At 35.2% G+C, this 25,886-nt stretch overlaps 1 protein-coding gene across 1 annotated transcript in view; it reads left to right on the top strand.

The window, feature by feature from the left end:
* CFAP47 (cilia and flagella associated protein 47) overlaps nt 1–25,886 on the top strand; it is a 281,878-nt gene that overhangs the window by 202,268 nt on the left and 53,724 nt on the right. The window contains exons 52-55 of the mRNA XM_061378057.1: nt 1,930–2,027; nt 16,266–16,441; nt 18,568–18,675; nt 20,566–20,677. Of these exons, the coding sequence (XP_061234041.1) occupies nt 1,930–2,027; nt 16,266–16,441; nt 18,568–18,675; nt 20,566–20,677 (494 nt within the window). The remainder of the gene's footprint in view (nt 1–1,929; nt 2,028–16,265; nt 16,442–18,567; nt 18,676–20,565; nt 20,678–25,886) is intronic.

Here is a 25,886-nt window from a genome sequence, read left to right as displayed (position 1 = left end):
AATAGTTAAAGAAATTAATATAATCAAAACCAACCAGACACAGTTTTATTGGAAATACAGTTTAGAAGCAAAGTCATATATGCAGAGTGAGGAACTGCGATAAGGGAATCAGTGCCTCTGAGAAGAGCTGTGGTCACAGCATAAAACAAAAACAGTAGGAGCTCCCAAGACTAATGCTGTGGTAAAACAGAACTGGTTATATAGCTCTCTAGTGTATAATTCAAGGAAGTGCGAGTATGAGGATTAAGGTGATTTTCATCTCATACAATATACTGACAAACAAGAATACTGCAAGCAGTTCTTGTGTATGCATTATTAAAGGGTGCTGAACAACCGTTCAACAACTTGCAAAGAAAATTCCACATGAAATATGTGTTGTGGAGATCAGGCCTAATGATGAGAGACTTTGGGCTCAGTCTCTTTTGCCTGTCTGACCAGGACTGAAGAGCTGATGTTATTAATTTTCATGACTATTCTAAATACAGGAAAATGCTAGATACATAATGCTAGATCTCTTAAATCTGTTAAAGTCATTGCAAGACCTTTTGGCTGGTTATTGAAGCAAATCTAATAGAAATCAGAAATGAAACTCATATTTAAATGTTCTCCAATGCCAGCAATTAGCCACCAGAATAAACTGCTGGTGGATATCTTCAAATCAAGACTCAAAGTCTATCTGGAAAATATGCTTTATCAAAACACAGATCATTTGTGTGGAGCTGCACAACAATTCATTGTAACTGAACAGAATTTAAGTTCTGTGATATACCAAAGGTCATATTAGGTAAACTAATTTTGATTTAATTTGGTAGATATAATATAAAATTTAAAAAATACTGTCAATCTGGCAGTCAAAAATACTGTCAGACTTCCTCTACATCAAAGGTCTGTTTGCCTATGCTTCCCATGGCTACTGGTAGTTAATGCTTCCCTGTTTCTGGCCTTAGTAGTAACATACCTTCGAGTTCCATTTGAGGGTTTCATAATCATCGGAATCATCAGAATTTAAAATCTATCAGTAGAATTTCATGAGCATACAGGTGTGAGGTAAATAGTCTTCTGTGACTTCATAAATGATCTCCAAAATTCAAAAGGAGTGTCTGATGCAATTCAGCTTTTGTGTATAATGTTAGAATTTCCCATCTCTTCTTATTGGACTACGTAATACAAAATACTAAAAGGAATATTTTTAATTTCTTGATAGTTTATTGTGTAATTAAATGTGAGTTTACAAGATTTTATTGAACATTTTTTATGGACAGATTTTTACTAGTTACTGATAACAGAGCTTAGGATAAGGTTGATAATGAATCTGATTTAATAGGACAATGCTGATGCATCAATGTTTTGATGCATGTGTTTAGCATCTTTGAGCATTCTTGGTCTCTTTCTTGCCAACTTGTTTGTTACTACAATAACTCAGGACATCCTGTCTCAACACCTGATGGTGTACAAATTACTGTTTCTTCAAATAGGTATTTGAGGATGTATTCTGTGTAACTGAATAGTCGGATCTGTTAAATGAATAACTTGCAGCTTTGAATCTGTGGTGGATGAGCTTTTAATAAAAAAACCCACAATTTTATAAGTTTTCTAGCATTGTCTTTGTTAAAGAAAAAAAAGTTACAAATCAATGATATTTGAAATTCTCAAACAATGCGATAGTCTGGAAAACTACTTTGCCAAAGTGTGATTTCCATTCGGTTTGTGTGCATATTGATTTTGTCACTATTTTGAATCCAGACAAGAAAGAATTAAATAATGCAGCTGGTTGACAGCTATTAAATCAGTTCAAGATTTGCTTTGTCTCAATGTGAACAATGGCTGGCATTCCTGCTAAAAGTCCAAATTTCTCACTGATTTGAATGCTGCTAGAATTGGTCATCTCATAAGAGCATTTGTAAAGACATTTTATTCTTTTTAACATAGGAGGAAGATCTTTACATTGCAAAGTGTGGTTCTCCTTAAAGATTAACAGCATACCTGCACCACCAGAAAGAAAGATACATGTGCAGTGCAAAGTTTTGGTAAGATTACTTTATACATTTAATTTTGTTCTGCTGCCTTAGAAGAAAAATGTAATTTTTACTGTTGGTCTGTATATAATCATGGAGGATTATTCAATTTTATTAAGTAATCACAAATGATCACTTTTTGAATAATAAAACTCAAAACTTATGGAGACTTCATTTAAGCTCAGTGGTATGAACTAACATGAATGCTTGGAAAAGTGTCTTTTATATCCTATTTAAAGAGTTACATTTTTATTCTTCTGACATCTGCTCCTAATTTTGGATCTCAGATAAGGCTGAAATCTAGAAAAACTTCAAGCAGTTCCTGTACAGTTCACAACAGAATAAGTCTCTTCTGGTACCCTCATTCCTTATGTATGACAAGTTATTATAGTCAGTTAGATTTCCTTAATTATTGGAGTGTATTCAATCATATTTTTATTACAAGATAAATACATACTTTCACTCTCAAAAATGAATTAAAATATATTAGTCATTTTAGAGGAACAATTACATCATATTATAGAATACATATGATTTAAATCACATATTTAAAGATAAAATAACTTTTTAATATGTTTGTTTAATTGACATTGGTTTTATTTGCCAAAGATTTGTAATTGTATTTAGCTTTGAATTATACTTTGTGAGGTTTTTATTTTCAGAGCTAATATTTTTCTTGTTCTGTAAATGGATATTTGCTCCATCATCTAGACATTCTGCTTTCTGCATGAATTCTAAGCAGCTAGGAAATACTGACTTTAATAATGGATGCGTATAACAGGTTCTGTGAATAGAAGTGGCTGCTATAGTATTTGTCTGCAGGAACAGTTTTCCAAATAAAAATATATGATATAAGAACTAGGTTACGACCTCTTCCGCTAACAGATGCTGGGAAGGAAGACTATCCTCAGTTAATTTTACATGTAAGCATGGGTTTATGTGGAGGAAAAAGTCCAAACCTGTAAGCATTTCTAAAAATATTTAGAACCATAGAATAGTTAGGGTTGGAAAGGACCTTAAGATCATCAAGTTCCAACCCCCCTGCTGTGGGCAGGGACACCTCACACTAAACCATGTCACCCAAGGCTCTGTCCAACCTGGTCTTGTACACTGCCAGGGATGGAGCATTCACAGCCTCCCTGGGCAATCTATTCCAGTGCCTCACCACCCTAACAGGAAAGAATTTCCTCCTTATATCCAATCTAAACTTCTCCTTTTTAAGTTTTAGCCCATTACCCCTTGTCCTATCACTACAATTTAAAATATCGTTGTTTGTATATCACTTTTGGTTTGCTCTTCTTTCCTTGTAGTATCCTGATTGTGAACTTCTATAGGGCTGAGAAACAGAGAATGATGTGTTCAAAATCTTGGTGTTGGATGAGCACGATGTAGGGTGGTGTCTAGACTACAAGAATTTGTTTGTGATTTGAGACCATGGAAAGAATATTCTTGTATAATTTTCTGATCTGAAAATACTGTTAAATGGTAAAACTATGTTTAAGGTATAATTGACCCCTATTCTATAATAAATTCCCAAGGTGCGTTTTAACTACCTTTAATTTTTAATCTAATTCACTATGAAAACTTGTTAAAAAACACTAAAACCCAATATAATTTTACAATGTATGTGGCACTGAAATTGTTGACCTGAATAGGAATAATTCCTTTCTATGAAGGTTAAGGAGGTAAAGAATTAGCTCTATGTCTTCTTCAGATCTCCATGGAAAATCTCATAAATTCCATTTTTATTGGTGAATTTTGAGGATGACTGTCAGTGTGACATTGGTAAAAGAACTAATACAAGCCCTAACTGCTTAAGAATGGTCAGATAAAAGCAGAAAGCAAATAATGCTGGTGGTGCTGCTATTAGAATGTTGTTCACAGATCTGGTTCTTGGAGGTTAAGAATTGTACTGAAATACTGGAAAAAAATTGAAGAAACCCACTAAAAGCACGGGGAACTGTAAAAGCAGGCCTTGTCTTGTTAATGCTAAGTACTTCTATGAGCTTAGTTTGCCAAGGAGAAAAATGGAGAAGGAATGTGATCATTCACTAAAGAATATAGAAAAGATAGTGATGGCTTCTCAGTTTTGCTGACCGACATGAATCAAGAGCTAGTGGTCAAAAGTTTCATTTGATAACATTTAATGTTGCGGTCAATGCCCTAGTAAATAAAACTTCCAATAAAACATAGGAAGATCTTACTGGTGGAAACAATAGAGAGAATCTTGTGAAGCTGAGAACTTGAAATTGTTTCAAAAGATGATAAATTTTTAAAAAGCGTAGACATCTGGGACATCTGCTGCATTACTGAGTCATATTGAATTAATACATAGATCTCTGTTTGACCTCAAAGTCTGTCTTTACTTCCTGGCCCTTGGAAATTAAAGGATTAGCAACATTTAATTTCAAATATTAATAACACTACTTTTGGGCAGTAGCTATAGTTGTGTGTTGTAGTCAAGTGCAATACAAACTTATCTTCTGCATGTCAAAGTACTTTTCCTACCTTATGTAATGTATCAGATTTCTGAAACATCAGAAATTGCCTACAGCAGAGGTAAAATTGGCAGGACAGAGTTTTGAAATGAGTAAGGTGTATATCAACATCTTGCTCTTCTTAATGGTAGACGTGTGGCTGTGGTGACAGCCTACAGACTGTGAAGTTGTCTCCAGAGAGGTGAGGGCTGGTGGGCTTCCCAGGAAGAATGGGCAGTATGGAATCATCCTGATATATGTCACCTGGGTGCCATGAGTGCTATAGATGTTAACAAGACTTTGATGAATACACTTGCAGATTCCAGTTTTATGTTTGAGCTTTGGAAATGCTTTTCCCTAACTCAGCGTTTTGAACTTCATAAATGAGTGTCTGTTTGAAATGTAATATATATATATCATATACCATACGAAAAGAGGTGGCAAAATGTGTGTGTCAAGGTTGAAACTGAGTTCATAGCTGTAGATACTCTGACCATTAGTGTTGGCCTGAGGCGGTGGCCATCAGCTGATGTTGCAAAAGAGTCCTTTTTCGGAGAGAGCAGAGAATTTTGAAGAAACGAGTCTACCTGGCAGCACAATGCATGGTGCATGCATGATGCATGCATGGATACAGGACAGAGTTGCTCTCTTCAGTTTTTAGTGTGTAAAAATCAGCTAAGAGGAAATACCACAGTTGTCTGTACTGCCCTCCCCATCCCTTAGAACTTTTACAACTGTCACCATCCTTTTTTAATTTGCTCAGGATTTTCTGTGCTAAGTAGTGTTGTATTCTTTTTCATCTGTCTTTTCTATAATACTGGCTCATGCTATCATATCCTATAATTTTCCTATAATTCTGACTAAATTCCAGTTCCATTTGTATTTGGTTTGCACTGTAAATTCTGTGTCTTACCATCCATAAAGTGCAAAATTTCTGTCTCATAAGAGATCTGCAGGTATGAAAAAGTGTCTGGAACAGAGATGATTTAGTTTAACTTGTGTTTTTAATATAATGTAATGAATTTGCATTTGTACATTGATGAGACTCATCCCACTACTTATCACTTTTAGATGTGTTCTTTTTCTCAACCTAAAATTCAAAGTGGAGGTTGAACAATTAAAGTAGTTAAAACCCAGTTTTATGCTACTCAGATTTTGTTAAAAACTTTTTGGCTTGTCATGACTGAAAATATTTAAGCTTGTATTTTTCTGAATAAGTGTGTGACATTGAAAAAAAGTCATTATTTTTAAACTCTAACCTAATTTCAGTTACCTCAATCACTGTATATTAGTAAAAGAAATGTCCTTGTTTGTCTAGAATGCTTGAAAGGAGTTCTCTGGCTGGATGAAAATATCATTTTCAGTAGGCAGAAATTTGCCAGCTCTTCAAGGGAAAACTAATTTCGTTTTCCTTCCTCCAATAGCAGCCAAAAAAATAGGAAAAATATGAATATGGGAAATTATGATCTTCTTTTGGCCTTTCTCAACTTCATATATACATAATATATATATAAACACACACAAATATATGTATTAATTTATATTAAAATATACAAAGGCAATGAGCTGTGCTAAGGATACATTTTCTCAATCAAGCAGAATGTCTCCTAAATGCATTTAGAAATCAAGTAGTAGAATAGTAATTCTAATAAATAAAATGTCATGATTCCTCATAATTTATCTTTTGATCTGTTGCACATGCTTACTGGCAGCAGAATCACTATAAATCAAGATAAGAAATTAACTTTTAGACTGTTTCATCCAGCTGTAAACAGTAAGTTTGAGTTCCATTTTGTCCTAGATGTACCTCCATTAAAATGAGAACTTCAGTCTAACCCAGAATTTAAATTCAAATCCAAATATAGTCCTTCCTGTACAATAGATAGTATGGGTTTCTGTGAAATGGATGTGTAAAGAACTCAGAATCTGACCCATGAATTCAAGAAAATTACTTTTTAATTTTAAAAGATATTTATTTCCTAAGTGTTTTTAACATAGTAACCCAGTAATTCCTCTAATTTATCTGTCTGTAAATTGAAATAGGGTTAATTTTTTTGTTGTTAACATAGTGTCCTCCACAGACTACATATTATGATACGTTTTAAAGCTCAGTATAGTGTTTCAATAGTAAAAATATTTTAATCTCCTTTTGTATGTGTGCACTCAATTTTTCTATGAAGAAAAGGATAGTGAAAAGAATAAATTGCCCCAAATTTGGCCCTTAGTAGTGCTAATACTGTTTTATCTACTGTGATCTACTACCACTTAGCTTTTCTCCCAGATCATTAGTACTCAGGTTACCTCCTGTGTTTGATAAATGCATGGTGCCACTATTTTGCAAATGGCAGAATCAAATATTGATTTTAAGATTTGTTATTGTAATACATGCCTGTATTTCCAAGCAATGGATTGATGACTGGTTCGACAGTATTCAGGTGATCATCTTCTCTTTTTTTTTTTTTTCACCAGGTTTGGGTTTTTCTTTATATGGTTGGGCTTGGTTGGGTTTTTTTGTTTGGTTGGTTTTTGTTTCATTTTGTTTTGTTTTGTTTTGTTTTGGTGGGAACAGGGAGGGTTAGGGGTTTTGTTTGCTTGTTTTGTTTTGTTTTTTTTCCAACCTATGCAGTTTGGTACATTATTTCAGATTGCATTTAAAATACTTTTAAAATGAATGGGGATATTATGAAAAAATACACTTTTACTTTCTGGTGAGGCAGGCACATCACTTGGAAGTCTAGCAAACAGTTGACAAGTAATGTTCTAGTTGCAGACCTTCATATAATTTCTGCATGACACTGAATAGTCTGAACAGTCGCAGTCTCAATAATTGTCTTTTAGGCCATAAAAGGATAAGTGTTCTGTTCTCCTTTCTCTAAAATTTTTGCTGGGCTCTCTGAAACTCATTGCACTCTTCGATACTCTGAAAGTACTAGACTCACTGAACACAGTCTATAAAAAGTTAAACAAAGTGGTATGATAGGAAACCTGGACCTCTCCAGCGGTTGTTGAAAATGTCAAGAAAAAAAAGAGTAGGTACACATAGTATGATACTTTTACATCTTTTAAGTTTTTGTTGAAGCATTACCGTTTTCTTTAGCTGTGCTCTTTATTTTAATTTGATGTACCCTGGCTCCTAAATTATAGGAGTTCTTTCCATGTTACTCGTGACTTTGTAGACTTCTATATATTCATTCTGAATGTAATGGTTTAACCAATGCCAGACAGCTTTCACTCAGTCCCCCCCCCACTTCTTGCCCTCCCCCTACTCTCGGAGGGACGGAGAGGAGAATCAGAAAGAAATGCAACTCCCATGGGTTGAGATAAGAACAGTTTAGTAACTAAGGTATAACACAAATCACTACTCTTGCCACCAATAATAGTAATGATAAAGGAAATAACAAGGGAAGAGAATACAACACCTCATCACCAGCTGACCGATAACTCGCCCCCCAGCCCGACCAAGCACCGACCGATACCTCCTCCAACCCTGCAGTCCACTCTAGCCCCCTTCCGGGTCACTCTCCCCAGTTACCTCCTGGGCATGACGTGCTGTGGTATGGAATACCTCTTTGGTCAGTTTGGGTCAGGTGTCCTGTCCCTGCTTCCTCCCGGCTTCCCTCCTCCCTGGCAGAGCATGAGGCTCACAAAGTCCTTGGCCAAACCAAAACATCATTGTTTTTCAGCTCTGTTCACAGATGAAAGTCAAAACACAGCACTGCACCAGCTACCAAGAAAAATGACTGCCACTGCTGAACCCAGGACACTGAATTACCACTTTTTCAGGATGAAGAGTAAAAAAAAAAAAAAGTCAAAGCAATGATGACATAATTAAGCAATATTTTAAATTAGAAATTTTCCTGCTTTAAAAAATCCAATGAAACATAAAAACCAAAATATATATTTCCATCAATAATATTTAAAAATATTAGGTGAAAAGTTACAAGAGTTGCTTAGTCCTATTGACATTTTAAAGTGATTCATAGCACACCAGGTCTTTATATCAAAAGTCAAACTATGACAAACTTCCTTGATGTTAGTGCTTGACCATAACAGCCATTTAAATGTAATATAAAAGTGGTGTTAAGAAGAACTCATCTGTCCCACTCTCAAGAATCAAGCTTGATTCTTGATATTACTCATAACCTGTAATCACTGTTAGGAAATATTGCAATGAATATTGAACTGTGATTCTCTGATTGTAAAACACTTAAAAAAGGAGATTTTAGGTTTTTATTTTTTTTTTTTATTCTTGTAGAATAATTAAATAATTTGTCAAGTAAGAATACTTTTACTTTGAAGAAAGGAGTGCAACTCTGATGTGAGCTTCCCTCAATTCCTGGTCTTTTCATGCCCCATAAGCAAACATTCATAGAGTTAAAAGTAGTGTTGATTTGCTCAACATGCAGGAATAATTTACATATTTCCCAGCAGGAGAATGGCCAAGATGTAAGTGTAGCTTCTAGTGAAAGGGCTGGTAGCGTGAAGTAGAGTGTGAGAAGGTTTTAGTTTCTGTAGGTAGATTCCAGTCCTGTTCCTGGCTTTATTCCAACTATTGAAAGGAGATTAAGCAGTGAGATCCTGAAGTCATAGAAGGGTTTGGTCTTGCCAATTTTTGTTTTGTGTAATAATGGTTCTTTAATTTTCCTGTATGTAGTCTCCATCTTTTGTGTGTTCAGATCACTTTGACTATGTCTTCTGTATAGACACTGACTACAAACCACTATTTCACTCTAATGTGTCTACTTCTTTGTGTTTTGCTACATGCTAATATAGATAAATTGTAGCACCTAAGTCTGTGTGACTTTTCCTGTCAAAAAACCCCAAACTACATCATGTTTATTCTAGCAGAGGTTTGCATTTTGTGGGAACTGCATTATGTCAATAAAAAAGTATAATGTAGACAGCTTGTTACAAATATAACCACTGTTAAAGAAGATCCAACTTAGAATTTCAATCATGTGTCCGCATCTCCTCTATTATTTATTTCATTATTTATTTAATTAAATGTAAAAAGCATATACTTAAGAATAGTTTGTAATTATGTAAATTGGAAATTGAAGAATGCCCTAGGTTCATCAGTAGCAATCATTTTTCTCCTTCTTAGTAGCTGGTGCAGTGCTGTGGTTTTGACTTTCAGCCTGGGAACAGTACTGATCACACCAATGTTTTTAGTTGCTGCTCAGTAATGTTTGCTCTGACCAAGGACTTTGTGAGTCTGCTGCTCTTCCATGGAGGAGGGGAAGCTGTGAGGAAGCAGAGACAGGGCACCTGATCCAAACTAACCAAAGGGGTATTCCATACCACAGCACATCATGCCAAGTATATATACTGAGGGCAGTTAGCCTGGAGGGCTTGGTCACTGCTCAGGTCGGGCTGGGTATTGGTCAGCAGGTGGTGAGCAGTTGTATTCTCTTCCCTTGTTATTTCCCTTATCATTATTATTATTGGTGGCAACACTAGTGATTTGCGTTATGCCTTAGTTACTGGGCTGTTCTTATCTTAACCCATGGGAGTTACATTCTTTTGATTCTCCTCCCCATCCATCTGGGAGTGGGGGGAGAAAGGGGGTGAGAATGAGCTAATGGCTGCGTGGTTCTGGGTTGCCAGCTGGTCTTAAATCACGACAAAGAGTCACACACTGTTTTCATAGCTGTACATTAGTTCTTTGCAAATCCTAAAATGAACTTCAGTCTAAATATTTTTATATATGGCTGATGCTTGGATCATGCTTTCAGAAACTGAGAAACCTGAAATTTCGAATCATGCCCTAGGACCAGTTTTTGGAATATGCTTCCATAACAATTGGTAGCATAAAAAGTAACATTCTGTAAAAGAACCATAGCAACATTGTTTATGGAAGAAATACAAATTTGTGAAGGTGGTAATTATTAATCAATTTAAAAAGCAGTTGGAAAATAATTCAGACCAGTCCATATTTATATATCCCATTAAAAAAAAGTTATCAAAAGGAAGCTGAATTAGTGGAAATATTAGAATATGAGTGAGAATTTTTGATAAACATACAGCAACTGCTAACCTCCTCCTCTCTTCCTTAGAGATACATGAGTCAGTTCTGTGATATAGTATCAGGAAGCTAACATAGATCATAAAATGACAGCTGAGCTGTTACTAACTGCTGTTGAGCTATTGAGCAAAAATATAAGGTTAGATTTAAACCAAGTAATTAGAGGGCTGTTTCGTCTATGCTAGATGTGTGGTCGTATACATGAAAAATAACTGTCAAATGAAGAAAGAGAATAGCTTTTATAATTAAACTACTATGTCATTTGTTCCATAACTACTGTTGCTACTCCTGTGGCTTATGAATCAAAACAAGGTGGCTTTTTGCTCAACCATTAAATACAGCAAGTCCACAGAAAAACTTCTTTTTAAAAAAATTTGCTCACTGACAAAATCTGAAGTACAGATTGCATAGCTTAGTGAGTTAGGCACTAAAGTAATGTCACTGAAAGGAAAACTTAATGTTTGCACTCTATTCCCTGGATATACCTCTGTAGCAGTTGTCTTTCTAATCAGTGGAACTTGTGCTAGAATTTTAGCTCAAGACAAAACTTGTTATATATACTCTGTATAGAGTTGTGGGATTTGTTTTGTTGTTTTGTTTATTTTTTTTTGCTTTTTTTTTTTTTTTTAATAACAATGAGAGGAACCAGAAACAGAACAGAGTATTCTCAAAAAAAAAAAATTAGTTATCTTAAGTTTTCAAACTACGTTTGGAGGCTCTTCCAAGTGATGATCTGTGAGTTTTTCTGCAGAAGTATAACCTTAAATCTATCCTGGCATTTTTCTGAGTTGGTGGCACTATCACTCCTTTTCCCTTCACTGATTAATGTGAATTAGTGAGTAGTGAGAACTCAGTGTTTTCCTTGTGTAATATGAATAAGAAGGAAGAAGGGATCTTTATTATTCATCCCATTCTTATGAAGTTTGTCCATCTATATAACAGGAAGTTGTATCCTTTACTTAAGACTAATTTGACAGGGGTACTACTGCTCTCAAAATGTTTCCCTGTTTGTCCAAAAGAATATTGCTGTGTTGCCAAGATCAGAATGCTGTTTAAAAATGCTGGGGTGCAATTAAAATACTAATTTATAGTTGTGCATCTCTAGAACGTGTGTCGAAGCAGTTACCTGGTCTTTTCGACCAGATTTCTATGGATAGTATGCACAGCTTCTGAAACAGCAAATAATAATTAAATGCCATTATTCCAGTGATCAAGTTTATCCACAAAAATTCTTGAACAGTATCTGAATTAGGAACTTCAAATGCATAAAATTAGTTATTATGAATTTGTTTTGAAAGCAGATGCTGTGTTGAAGTTTGTAAAATGCCATTAACTCAGGAAAAGCTTGCTTTAAGTTATACAATTTTAGTTGAAATTTTTACTTTAGGATAAAACCCTACCAATTTTAGATAGTTTGAGCAATTGAAAAAGGAATCCAGATCTTTCCTCATCTATGTGAACTGGAGTAAGGAATGACTATTTAATTGTGACAATATGAACATATCTCTGGCACTGGGTTAGTCATCATCCTCACTAGAAAGGAGTTACCAGTGTCTGTTACTCTCTGAAGGTTGTTTCTCAGCATTTTTTAGATGAATTTTCTGCTTGAGTTCCATACCTGGTATAAAGGTATATCAAAATCATTGTAGCTGAAATATTAGAAAATTCAGTAGTTATTCATTGATATATTTATCTGGAATTTAGAAAGGATACATTACAAAGAATTTTCGCAGTTCAAAGGAACCACCTGAGAAAACAGGAATCTTCAAAAGCCAAAGAAAATTTTGTTCATGAATATTCATTATCCATTAGCTAAGTAACATTTGGTTATTACAAGTCATTTGTATGTTTGCAGGTATTTTTAGTTCTAAATGCAGAGTAAAACCCCATATTTTTTAATGTTACCAATAGATAATTATTAAGTAACTTCAGACATTGACAACATTGTAACAATTTACACTTAAAAAAAATAGGGTTTGGTTACTGAATTTTACTTTGGTGTGTACTGTGGATTTTTCAGTGGGCAACAGTAGTACAGAAGGTGAACTTAAGCTGCTAAATTCAGGTTCATTATCTTAGATTGTTTAGAAAAATGGACAGTAACAGTTACTTTGCCTTCAGGTTGTATGTAGAGGTCAAGAAGCAAGCCAATTTTTAAGTTTTTATGTAAAATGTTTAAAGGCTGTCATTTACTGCTTTGAGCACACTTACTCTTTAGCAGTTGTCTCTTTCATGGAAAAAAATATCATCTAAGTGTATATTGCTGGTTCACTGAGTCAAGAGACTTTCTAATCCATCCATATATTTGAAAAATAGTATTGGCTGTTTTGAGAGGAAGTAACTAATATGTGAGTTCCAAGCAGGATCTGTACAGCAGAAGATAAGCCAGAGGGGAAGGTCTATTTTGAACAGTGAATTATTAGTTTCTGCTTTAATAAAGTCAAATGCCTTGAAGGGATTTATTTTGGTTTCCACACAAGTGAGGAGACAATGGTTTTGTCTATTCTCTGCCAAATCTTTTTCTCTCTCTCAAGTCCCTGAGAACCACATTGCATACTCAGAAGTTGGTAATGTAACTCTGAAACATATGCTGCCCACCCCCACTTCCACGAGAGTTGTTCTTGCTGAGCTGAAACTTGTGTCACTGTTGTCATTTGTAATGGTTCACAGATCTGTACCACTAATGAACTGCTGCTGTGCTCTTCAGTGGTAATTTCAAAAGATCACTGTCAGAGTCTTCATGCTTAGCAAGATGTTTACATGCAGATCTAAGAATAGGCAGGGTGTTTCCATTACTGCTTCTGGCTCTTTCCAGACTTTGAAACTCCCAGTTTTTGGCAGTCTCCAGAAAAATTAATGCAACAGTCTGTTTTATGTGACCCATACACAGCAGATGGTGACTGTAGGATGAATGTAACAACTGAGAAACACTTCACTGATATTTACACAAGTTTTAAAATCTAAATCTCAGTAGGATACCCTTTATAAAAAATATAGGGTGAAATAATGTCTCGTGTCCAGACAAATGGATACGCCAAAAAAAGTGTATTTCAGGTGGCTGTGATAAAAGTCCTTTCCCTCAGAAGAAGATCTGCCAGGTACTCAAAACTGAGCCCACAGGAATATGGAGAGATCAGTATTTAAAGAGCTTTATATTCTTATTCATAAGTCCATGGTTCTCTAATAAAGACTTCTGCATCTTTCTCATACACTGGGAGAGGCTGCTTTCTGGGTAACAGCAGAACTAGTTGGATTGCATAGAGAAACCAGAGAAGTGCAAGTGTGGCCTTGGTTCAGTCTGCTCTGATTTTAGCTCTTTCAGAGGTTCTAGTAACACATATCAGTCAATAATATATACATTATGCTAATATTATTAATAAACATTGCTTGTGATATAGTTAACTTGCATTACTTTTTCAGAGAAAATACTGAAGGAATGTGTGGGACAGATTTCTAATACAGATACCTCTAGTATGACACAGGAAGAAAAATTAATAATGCAACAGCTGTTTTATGTGAGACAGTAATTTGTGGGCAAATTTCATTGACTTAAAAGTTAACTTTTCTTGGAACAACAAAATGAGGATGTTTTCTTTTTACAGTTCATCTGACCTTTTAAATCACAGTGAGGCACAGAACCAGATAAATCCTACAGAGACTATTCCTTCAGATTTATATTTATTTTATTATTTCATTTTATTTTACCTTATGTAAGTTTATTTTAAAAGAAACATCTGCAGTGGACAAGCGGATCACAGCAAATTCTAAAGAAATAAAACCATGACATACTGCACCAGAATGGCTCTTTCTTGGGCACTGGCACTCTTTACATAAGAAGTTTGAGGAATGAGATTAATTCTCTTCTTTTTCCAGCTTTTATATTTTTCCTTTGTAAAAATGTTTGTAAAAATCACAATGCTGAGATGTAAATCAAAATTAATGAGTATAAATTTGTGTGGAACTTGGCTATGGTGTGAAACCTATGCATTCTTTATGGTAAAATGGTGGCTTCAGGAAAAATAATGCTTTTAATCATTGCATGGGCATTTTGTTATTTGTCCTAGTACTGTGCTAACAATCCATTAAGGATGTAAGAAATGTACAATATATCTACATTGTGTTGATAAATATGTATGTACTCTTACTGCCATCTGTGAAGTAGCAGGTCTTTGAAAACTATAGCAATTCCTGGGAAATTTCTTGAGAAATTCCAGGGAAATATGTAATCCTAGGCATTTATTTTATACTGGCAGGGGAAAAATATTAAGCTAATGTTGGCAATATAAAATCTCCTTTGTGTACAAGTTTGCAAAGGTTACTTTGATGGTTGATGTAACCCTGCTGGAAAATAACTGCGTTTTGAGGGCTGCTCAAGAATGCACTATAGGAGCTGTTCAGAGTGAGCCACCTCTGCCCAGCTCCTGCTCATCTTAAAGGTGTTCCATGTGTAAAGTATACATATTTATCTAATTAAGCCATCGTTTGGCTTCTTTTTATTATAGTAGCTGAAATTTAATATGTGTCTTTAGTAGTAGCCATGTTTTCTAGTGGTCAAGAAAAGGTTGTCCTTGTCTGAAATGTTCTAGACTTTAAACAAAAAAGTTATGGAGACCAGTAGTAAGAGAAATGGCATAAAGGCATGAGAGAAGGAATGTTTGTTGTGGTGGTGTTGTTTTAATGTCAAATAGTATGATGTAACTTAAAAATGAAGATGAACAGAACCTGTAGAACTTGGCCTGAATCGTCTGACAGCTTGCAAAGTGGAATTTTTCAGCAGTCTGTGTTTGGCCGCTGAGAGATGCCTTGGGAGGGTTTACCTGGCTGGGACTATAGCAGATCTGTAGGTAAGGTGTTTTATGTCAAGCCTCAGCCATATCTTGGCAGGTGAACTAGCTTATTAGAATGTAGACTGCCCAGGAAGACTTGAGTGTTTCCTTGCTTATGGAATTCTGTTTCCTTATATATGGAATTTGTATCCTGGGCTGTGCCAAAAGGAGCATGACCAGCAGGTCGAAGGAGGTGATCCTGCCCCTCTGCTCTCATGAGACCTCACTTGGAGTATTGTGTGCAGTTCTGGTGTCCTCAACATAAAAAGGACATGGAACTGTTGGAACAAGTCCAGAGGCATGCCACAAGGATGGTCAGGGGACTGGAGCACCTCCTGTATGAAGATAGGCTGAGAAAGTTGAGGCTGTTCAGCCTAGAGAAGAGAAGGCTGTGTAGAGACCTCATAGCAGCCTTCCAGTATCTGAAAGGGGGCCTACAAGGATGCTGGGGATGGAGTATTCATTAGGGACTGTAGTCAAGGGGTAATGGGTTAAAACTTGAAGGGGGAAGTTTAGGTTGGGTATAAGGAAGAAGTTCTTTACTGTACTGGTGGTGAAGCACTAGAATGGGTTGCCCAGGGAAGTTGTGAATGCTCCATCCCTGGTGGTGTTCAAGGCCAGGTTGGACAGAGCCTTGGGTGACATGGTTTAGTGTGAGGTGTCCCTGATCATGGTGGGAGGGTTGGAACTAGATGATCTTAAGGTCTTTTCCAACCCTAACTGTTCTATGATTCTATGAATTACCTACTTTTCAATTTGAAGATTGTCTGAAATGTCTCTTGCTGCAGCTTCTCTCTTTTGAGTTACACATCAAAGATGCAGCCTTGTGTGTTCACATAGGTGTAATTCATAAGTAAGCATCTTACACTTCTTTGAGAAAGATCTTTTATGTGTTCATATTTTATTTTTTTTTTTGCTCTAGGATACTGTTGGAATTCATATTCCCATCACTAATCCCTCAGATAAAATTCTTAAGCTGGATGTGGTGCTGGAGAATCAGTTACTTTGTGGACAAAAATCTTTCATTCTTAGTCCCAGACAAGCATTTTTGTATGAGCTGCAGTTTTCCCCAGTCACTGTTGGCACTTCAGATGAAAGGTAGGTTGTAGAGCTTTCATGCTTGTGGTTGTGGCTCTTGTACTAATATAAGTGAACTACTTTCGTTGAAACATCAGTTACTGGACGTGGATACTGTCCTAAAATAACTCCCAAAACCCAAAAAGAAAAAGGTTATAAATGGATTTTATATAAAAAATTCAACTTTAAATACATTATATCCCATACAGCATCTTTCCTCTGAGGGCAAAAACTCAACTGGCAGACAGTAGAATAACCCCTAGTTCTTCTAGTTTGCATTGATTCTGTGAACAGTGTTTTAGAAATTTATTTACAATTAGAAGGCTGGCCCCTCTGAAAAATTCAGATGAATTGTTTGTTTTCTAAATTTCAAAGTCCTGTCAAGGAAATAACACGATTTTATTTTTAGTTCTTTGTATAAGCAAAACTATAACAACTTAACTAAAGCCAGGTGAAGAGCCCTTTAACAATCTTCACATAAATCCATTTAGCTTCAGAATCTTCCATTAAATGACAATGATCTAGGAAATGAATATGGAGAAGTTTTTAATTAACAATATTTTAATTACATTAGGAATGCCAACAGAACTGTGCAGGTATGGTAATTAGCAGTATATATACAGATGACATCTTGGTCTTAGTTTCATCTAAACCAGTTCAGCAAGTTAGTGAAGAGTGAAAAAGTGCAAAGCTTATTTTCCTGGAATTTGGTTAGCAGAGCATTACTTAATTGAGGAAAACGATTCCCTGTCTTTCAGTGGTATCAATTCAATGGCAAAAGTGTGGGGATGGGGAAGAGGGCAGGGTGGTATGAAGGGCAGAAACAGATGACTTGTGTTCAAAGACACAATATTTACAAAGCCAAGATCCATGTGTTTCAAAGTTCTGTTCAATTTGCTTGTACTGATTTTTACAAAGACCAGAATAATTCCAGGTGTCATTGTACAATACAGCTTTCAAGTGATACTGTTTTCTAAAAATGAGTACTGTTACCACTGCAGTAAATATTTTTTTTCTGTGGGAATTTGTAGGGACTATACATTCTGCAAATGAAGAGAGACCTAAATTTTTTTTATACCTGATAATATTTCTGGTATCTTTCAAGTGCAGAATTTTCAAATAATAAAATAACTGGCAAACTTTTGGGCTGATTGGTGGGCCGGGACATAGAGGAATATATGCAAAGATGACATAAAGCACACCTGTACATGTGAATACAATTATGCAATACTGTACTACAATTACAGCTGGGCAGAGGTACTTCCACATTACATCCAGGCTATCATCTTTTTTTTTTGAAGCCATGCTCTGTTTCCTTTTCTATGGTAGCAGATGGGAAAAAGTGTTATAAAAATGTTTGTGGCAGGTGTATCTTTTCAAATGGATCATTCTTTCCAAAGCTGTTTTTATGCTCACTTTAAAGACTCTGTTAGTCTGGACCCATAAAGTCATGGAACAGACGTAGTTATCTATCATTTAGAACAAGAACTGGTCCTTAGTGGGTCATGGGTTTGCACACTGCAAATCCACAATAGCAAAGGACTGTGTTAGAATGTTCATCACAGAAATATACTGCTGTACATATCTCACCTAGTAGCAAGCAGTTTTCAGTCATGACAACATTTGATTGAATAAAAACAGTATATTGAATATTTTTTTAAAGCATACCTCTTTGCCATGCTCATATAAATGTGTCTATGTCTATCCCAGTTTCATCAGTAGATTTTAAAAGATTTTCCTTATAAAAATCAGTGAATGCTATTTCTGTTCCTGTGTGCTATGAGCTCAAAATAGATAGAAAGAACATACTGTGACACTGAAACGAAATTACATCTTACTCTTGTAAGTCAGCAGTTGAAATGCTTTTGAGTTGTAGTTTTTACTGTCCCTAAAATACAAAAAAAGTTTCCAAAACAAACAACACACAACTTTTAATGCTAAAAAGTTAAGAAAGATGATGAGATTTTGCTGCATCAATAATTGTAAATAGTATTAGTTTTGGTAACTGAATTCAGATAGCAGTGAGAAGTGTTATGGGAAAGCTGGTCACTAATTAAAGAACATGTGTTAAACTGATTTTTAACCCATACATTTTTAATTGTCTGCACAAAGGTTGTATTATATTAAGCTTATGTATCTGGTTTTAGTGTCATATTCCTGTCAGACATGATTGAAGAGTTCTGGTATGCGCTGAAGTTGACTGTAGAGAAACCGTTGCCAACTAATATACCTGAAATACAATGTGAACTTGGAAAGTAAGTATGTAGTTCATAATGCTGGACTTAGTGTTTTAAAGTGTCATCGAAAACATATGAAGAGTTTACATCAACTAGCCAGAATAGTGTTGTATGTTTACTGTAGTAGTTTGCAGATGATTTTTATGGATATATGTATAGATAGAGCTGCATAAATAGAATAGTAGTGTATACATAGATATCATCTGAAGTCTTTATATAGAAACCACTATGAAAATACTGCAGAACATAATAGAGTTCTGTAGGTTTGTTATAATTTTTTGTTTCTTTTCTCTTTCTGAACTAATACTGAACTAGTATTTCTATACTCTCTACTTTAGATACTTCACTGATACAATGCTTTCATAGCATTAGGCAGAAACAAGTCTGTCACTCAGCTCCTGGGGATTTATATTCTGGAAGGAGCCCCCTTCATGCAAGTTTTAGTGCCTGAAGTTATGATCATAAAGCCTGAGTGGAAAAACTTCTCTTCTGAATGTTGCTTTTTATGTGTTCTTTTTTCTTACTGATTTAGCTATGATTAACTGAGTAACGTTTTCCGGAGGATAAATATGTGGAGAAATCTGGCAGTTGGCCTGCCACACCTTTCCCTAGAGGGAATATCCATTAGATAGATAACTTACTGCAAACCCAATATATGTGTTGTATTTTTCAAACTTTTCTTATTTGCTGTTTTCGCTGATTCACCTTTAATATCTTTTCTGTGTCTCTTACTGTTATAATGAGAATGTGATTTACAGTCATAAATCTTCTTTTAAGGACAAATAATATATCATTTTGATCAGAATAGAGGAATTTGGGGGAGTCCTACAAATTCTCTTAAAAACTGTGCTCCCTATTGAAGGTATCTTGGGTTTGTTTATTCTTTAATTAGAAAATAAAGAAGGGCAGTCTGTCAGAGTGCCAACAGATGTAAAGCATGACAGTTAGACAATAAGCATACTCTAATCTTTGTCCTGGGACAGACAGAGTAAAATACATAATCTACACGTTCAACATAATGATTTTCCATTATGCTGTAATGAATAATGTAACAACTGTACAAAATGAAACAGATTTTGAGTCCATTCAGAGGAAGAAAGAGGGAAACAGGAGGAGCCTCCATTGAAATGACTGGTGTGAAACACTAAGTTTGATTTGAGATCTCAAGGTTACAAAGTTATCGAGAAGAATGCATGCCTAGTGGCACTAAATGAGAAGCTATTTGCACCACCACTTAATTACAAGATTTTCCTGTAAACCGTTGCTTAGACAAAAAGGAGTTGCAGATATCATTTATCTGATTACCTTATAATTTCTCTCCAGTGCTTTTCCTGATCTACAGAAAGTAAGGAAAAAAGGCAAAACATGGATCTGCAGATTGGAGCCTAGGAATAAATGTGAAGCTGTGGTGCTGATTACACTAGGATTCATTTCTACCATATAGAAGTTAGGCATCAAGTTTAAGGCATTCAGACTAGGCTCCTTCTGCAGACTGTGAAAAGTGATTCCACATCTTGGTGACCTACATTAGGATCAGTTCTCCCTGAAATTGTTTTTCTTCTTCTTGAGTACTGAGGGAGCTAGGCAGTCCTTTTAGCCAGATTTAACTTCCAGGCAACTGAAGTCCACCAAAAAAATTCTGCCCTTACAACTGACTCAAGTATTTAGAATAGTTATTGCTATCATTTATATTGTTTTTAGTAACAATTAATAATATTAATTAATGCTATTAAATATGCATCCATACTAGTAGAAAAATACTGATACATAAATTATTATTTATATAATGAAGCATAACTTTTTTTAAAAAAAGTACTCATTTTTCAAGAAAGAAAATGTGATGAATAATAAAATGTGATGGAAGAAGCTTTGTAATTAATGGTCATTGCATATATGTATTTTTTCCAGATGTTCTCGTCTATACATACCTCTCTTTAATCCTACTGAAGAAACTCTGGAGCTAGAATTTGTTAACAGCAATCCTAGCAATTTTTCAATTGAGGCTGATCCAAAACACCCTGTAAGTAAGATTTCTGTGCTTTCACCTAAGTGATAGAAGAGAGCCTTCTTTCCAAAACACATTGAATTGTGTGTCATACTGTGGGTTCAGAATACACAACATAGTCTCAAGGATTGGAGGCATTATAAGTGTGTATTCTAAAGATTTTTCTAGCTTAAGGATGAAAACAGTTAAATTTGAAAAAACAATGCAAGCTGAAGTATGGATGTATTTTCCTCAAATGCTTTGTGGAATGGTTTTGAGAAGGACTGCAGCATTGGTTGCAAATCATATTCAGGCGATATTAGAAGTTGCAAACAAATCAGCTGTACTAGAAGTTTCACAAGTTTCTAAGAATCAACAGGATAAGCCCGTAAATATTAAGGATAAGTAGATAAAATTTTAGTAAGAATTTAAGTCATGGCAGTTATAACAAACTTGCAGAACTTCATAAGAATTTTATTAGTTTAGCCACAAGCTTCAAGCAAATACCTGGAATAATGTTATTCCCCAAACTCATATTTACCCTAGGATTGAATTTTACTGAGAAAATCATCATCCTATTATTATTATTACACAATGTTTTCCTTCTCCATCACAGAAGCCCTTCCATCTTCCTGCCTAAAGTTCTTGTCCTTTCAAGGACTGAGAATAATATAGATAGGCTCAGCTTTCAGGTTTTTATTGAGATTGGCTAGAGTTCTAGATGGTCAAGATTCTGAAAAATATCTTTTATTGACAATTGATTACTAGTTCATAGTACAGGTCCTATGAAGAACTCTTTGGATGTTATTAACAATTAATGCCCTTAAATGTGTCCTTTTTATGGTGGGGAGATGAGAAAAAAGGGGACAGATGCATGGAAAATGTGGTGCAAGGGATCGAGGGACCTCTTACTAGAATGTGAATATAGAACCTTTAATGTGAAAAAAGAAAATGAAGAAACCTGTTGCAGACAGGAAATAAATGGCAATTGCACCTTTCTAGACATTAGGAAGATAATACAGGAAAGACATACACTGGGGCTGGTGTGTCCCTTCCAACCCAAACTACTTGATGGATCTATGATTCTATTTGAGCAAACTAGCATAAGGGTCAGAGGGAGAGGACAGGTATATTGTAATCAGATCCTAAAATAAAGTTGAGAAGGTAGAAAATAGATTGTATTGGGAAAATAGAGGAATGATACAAAGCTATAATATGTGTATTTTTTGCTTTCTCAAACTAAACAGCTTTCAGCCTCAAACATAGCATTACAACAAAACCAAATTTTCTTAACAGGCACTCTAAAGATAACAACTGAATTAAACTGCCCTGTATTTTGCATACATGGTATACCAAATTCACTATAAACTGTGAAGTGGTTTAGTCTGTCTTTTATGTCATGCATATTAACACTTTTTATATTAAAACTCACCAAGTGCTATTACTAATAATGGCATTTGAATAGGAGAAAAGAAACATAATGGATGCAATCTATGTTAATCATGCATTGAATTCTGAAATTTCACTGTGAATTACAGTAGTTCTTCCAGTGAAAGGATAGTTTTGGTGAATTTTCTATAAGCAACTACCTAATATTTATTTAATCTCTCTGTTCCTTTTTGAACTTGTTTCTTCCATTGCAGACCCATGTTTGAAGAGGTAGCATCATTTCCTTCATAGTTTTGATCACAAAGGCAGGAGATGCCATTTAAATACTTGCTGCTTCTCCTGAATATGTTGCATCCTAGGTTTAGTCCTTCCATACAGCACTGCGTTCATCTTCCAGAGATTACTGCTTGTTTTTATAAACTGTAATGTGTTGACTAATATAAACTAAATATATTAGTTTATATTGCCTGGTTCAGTGTCTTTGTGTTGTGTGGAAGCATTTTCCCATCTTAATTATTCAAGTTTCTGCTCTCTTTATAGCAAATAATTCTTTCTTCTTAGCAGAAAATTTCTGATTTTAGTGATGCTTGGTTGAAATACAGCAATAAAGAGCAAATTATTAGAACAACAGGTTGATGATGAATTTGTCCGGTTAAGATAAGTAATGTTTGAAGAGAATGAATGATTCTAGAATTCTGCGTATTCTAAATCAGTATTTTTACTATGTCATATAATTATCCATATTTGGGTTTATGTCATCTAAGATGTAAAACTGATGAAGATATTGGGCTGTCAGTCAGAAATTATCTCAAATGATTTCATCTGTTACTAAGTTCTGTTAGATAAACCAGATTCACCAGATAGAAGAGAAAATGTTACGCAGTTTGTTTCCTACAAATTAGTTGCCTAAATATTAACTAAAATTTTGTCTAATATTTTAGAATGTAAACAAATTTAATATTGTATTTATTCCATGTGTGTGAAAGTTTGTTGCAGTTTGAGTTTGCAACAGAAGGCATTACTGAAATACCACAAGGTATTTCTATAGATCTGATTCAACTTCAAGTACTGACATCATTAATAATAAGCTTTCCTGAGGTCCAGTTGAATTATGCTCAAGTATTCCTGAACTTCTGGTTGCTTAATGAAATCTAAATTATATTCAAAGTTTTTAAAGATCTCTTGTCAGTTTTATCTATATTAGAAGCAGCTCCATTAACTTATTTGTAAATTGATGAAAATGAGAAAAGTATAGGTTTCTTATAAGTGGCTTTGTAGTTGTAGCTTAAACAAGCTTTAAATGGAATATAACATTTTGGTTTTCTTTCAAGAATTTGAAGTTTTCAAGGATTTCATTTAATGTGAGTTGGATTTCCGTAACATTTATTTATTTACGTGTTTATTAGCAGGCTATGCCTAATTTTTTTCCCCTTCTTGTCGGTCTTATGCTGTATGGGTTAACTTAACATCCTTGTAAATTCTGCCAAAATCTCTAGAAGTTGGAGTAGAAGTGAACTCCCATAAATTTACTTAAAAATTCCTCCCTTGCCTTTCATTATTATAGTAAGAAGCGTGAGTTTCTGGGAGAACAGTCATCAGAGTGTTGAATTTTGTGGTGTTTTCCTAACCACAGCTTGCTTTATCTCTTGAAAGGAGTGATTTGTGTTCAGCATTTAAAAGATGAAAATTGTCAAATCATCAGTAATGCTATGTTCCCCAACTTATTTCTTTCCCACTATATAAATACATGGGCAGATTTCACATGTATGTGTATTATATGAATATATATTTATGATGTAACTTAAATGTACAAAAACTTATTGCAAATGGGATCATCTATATTGCCAAAAAAACATGCTTTCACTGTAAGTCTTCAGCTTGCTATTCTCCTGGCTATAAGGCAGGCTATAAACTAGCCTAAACCTTTTTCATGAAGCTGTATTCCATCCCAATTATTACAAACCACAATTTTTATTAAAGAAAACTAGATTAAGAAAGAAGGGCTGGCAGAGAGGAGCGCAATCTCAAAGTCTCTGTGTAGAAACTTTATTTTTATAATGACCATGAGTAATTATTTTTTGTACAGAGTAGAGAATAAACTTCTAAATTTCATTAAAAGCTTTCTGCCTTTATTGGATTTGTAACAGGAATAAGACATGTGTAGTTGCTCAGCCTTCTCCAGACTCAGTTTCCGTATTTGAACAGTTATCTCTGATACCTTATAAAAAGCAATGATACCAGCTTCCTTACACATGAGTATCTTAGAAGACACTTGTTTACATAAAGTAAAAAGAAAGGAAGGGGATGGGTTACGTCCAGATTATGTTATTGAATGACTGCAGCAAAGTATGACCTTCTTTAAATATGTTATTAGTGTTATTTCTCAAGTCTATTTTAAAAAGCAATTTATTCTTTGCTTTTCAGTAGAAAATAAGTTATATTTTTTACCCATCTTTTTATTTAAACCAAATCATTTTCTGGACATGGTAAAAGAGCATACTGTGTAATATAAAATGTTTAAAACAGGTCTATAATGTAAAAAATAAAACTCTTTTCTGCTTTCAGACTGGGCAGTCTGCTGGATTATCATAACTCCATATTGATTATTTAGATTCATTATGGCAGTGCATTTTCTGTGCAATGATAATATGCCAAGTAATGCTTATTGAAAATGGATTTCCAGTCAGTTTTTGTCTTTATTGGAGAGTTATTTTTCCAAAGAATGTAGATCTCCTAGTGAAATTACTAAAAGTTTAAAAACTGTAGTTTTACTTTAATCATATATTCTTATGCTGTGACAACTGCTTTTTCATTTCCTTCAAAAGTATTTGGGAGGGGGCATTTATTAAGGTTATTTCTCCATTTGTAAGCCTTCATTTGATAAATGGGCTGATCTGTTTGGACACAGTAAGCAGAAACTAAGCTGCAGATGAAGTACAGAATCTCAAAAAAAGGTCTCTGGATACTGAGCATGCCCAGGAACTCAAAGAGAAATGAGCTGTTCAGGCTCATTTTAGATGGTGAACAGCTAAATGAACTCTGGGCAGTGGGGCAGATGGGGGTGGAGGTGGTTTGTGGGAGGTGACTCTCCCTCAGGTATGTTATTCTGATTAATACAGAAGCCGTGCAAAGGTGGTGAGTGTCGGATGGTGGCAGCTGACTGCTGGTGGCAAATACGCCTTCAAGGTATCACTCACCTACAGAACATATGAGATTGTGAAGTGTGGGTGACACAGCAGTGCTGTGCTCCCCGTGTGGGAGGTGCAAGTGCTCTAACAGCCAAGTGGGAGTGGGCCCTAAGCAGTGAGCTACATGCTGTGTGTGAGACCCACCTACTTTCCCTTCCAGAAATGTTTTTATCATGCAGTGGAAACTGTAAAATGAAATTTTTAAAGGTTAAAAAAATACAGTTCCACCCCCCTGTAATAGACAAGGCACCTAATGTCTGCAATAAACTGTTATGGCAATATTTTGATAAATTGTTTTAAAACCTTCCCCCTCAAGAGAGAAAAATAACTTTTCAAGTTTTGTGCATTGGTTGACCACACCTGAGCTCTGTCCTCTCTACTGCTCAGTGTAGCTCCTGATGCCATCAGTAGGAATATCTGTTGTTCAAGGCACATTAGCATCTCAGTCTGTAATCATGCTAATATCCTATAGACACACCCTAAAGATGACTGTAAGGACCAGGACACCTGTGGCCTTTGCCCAGGCCCAGCTCTGAAATGGCAGAGAAGAAAAGCAACATAAGCCTCACCAGGGGCCTCTGCCCTGAGATGGGAGCGGCCACCTCTGTCGCTGATTCACTCTCTGGGGCCTGCAGTATGTTCTCAGCACTGTGGCCATCACCAGTGGT

The sequence above is a fragment of the Neopsephotus bourkii genome, unplaced genomic scaffold, assembly GCF_033783945.1.
Source record: "Neopsephotus bourkii isolate Nb327-2 ecotype Australia unplaced genomic scaffold, CSIRO-AGI_Nbou_v1 NB_1763, whole genome shotgun sequence".
In the NCBI taxonomy this organism is placed as follows: Eukaryota; Metazoa; Chordata; class Aves; order Psittaciformes; family Psittacidae; genus Neopsephotus; species Neopsephotus bourkii.
The sequence above is the reverse complement of the archived record's forward strand: the minus strand, read 5'-3'. Positions and strand labels throughout refer to the sequence as shown.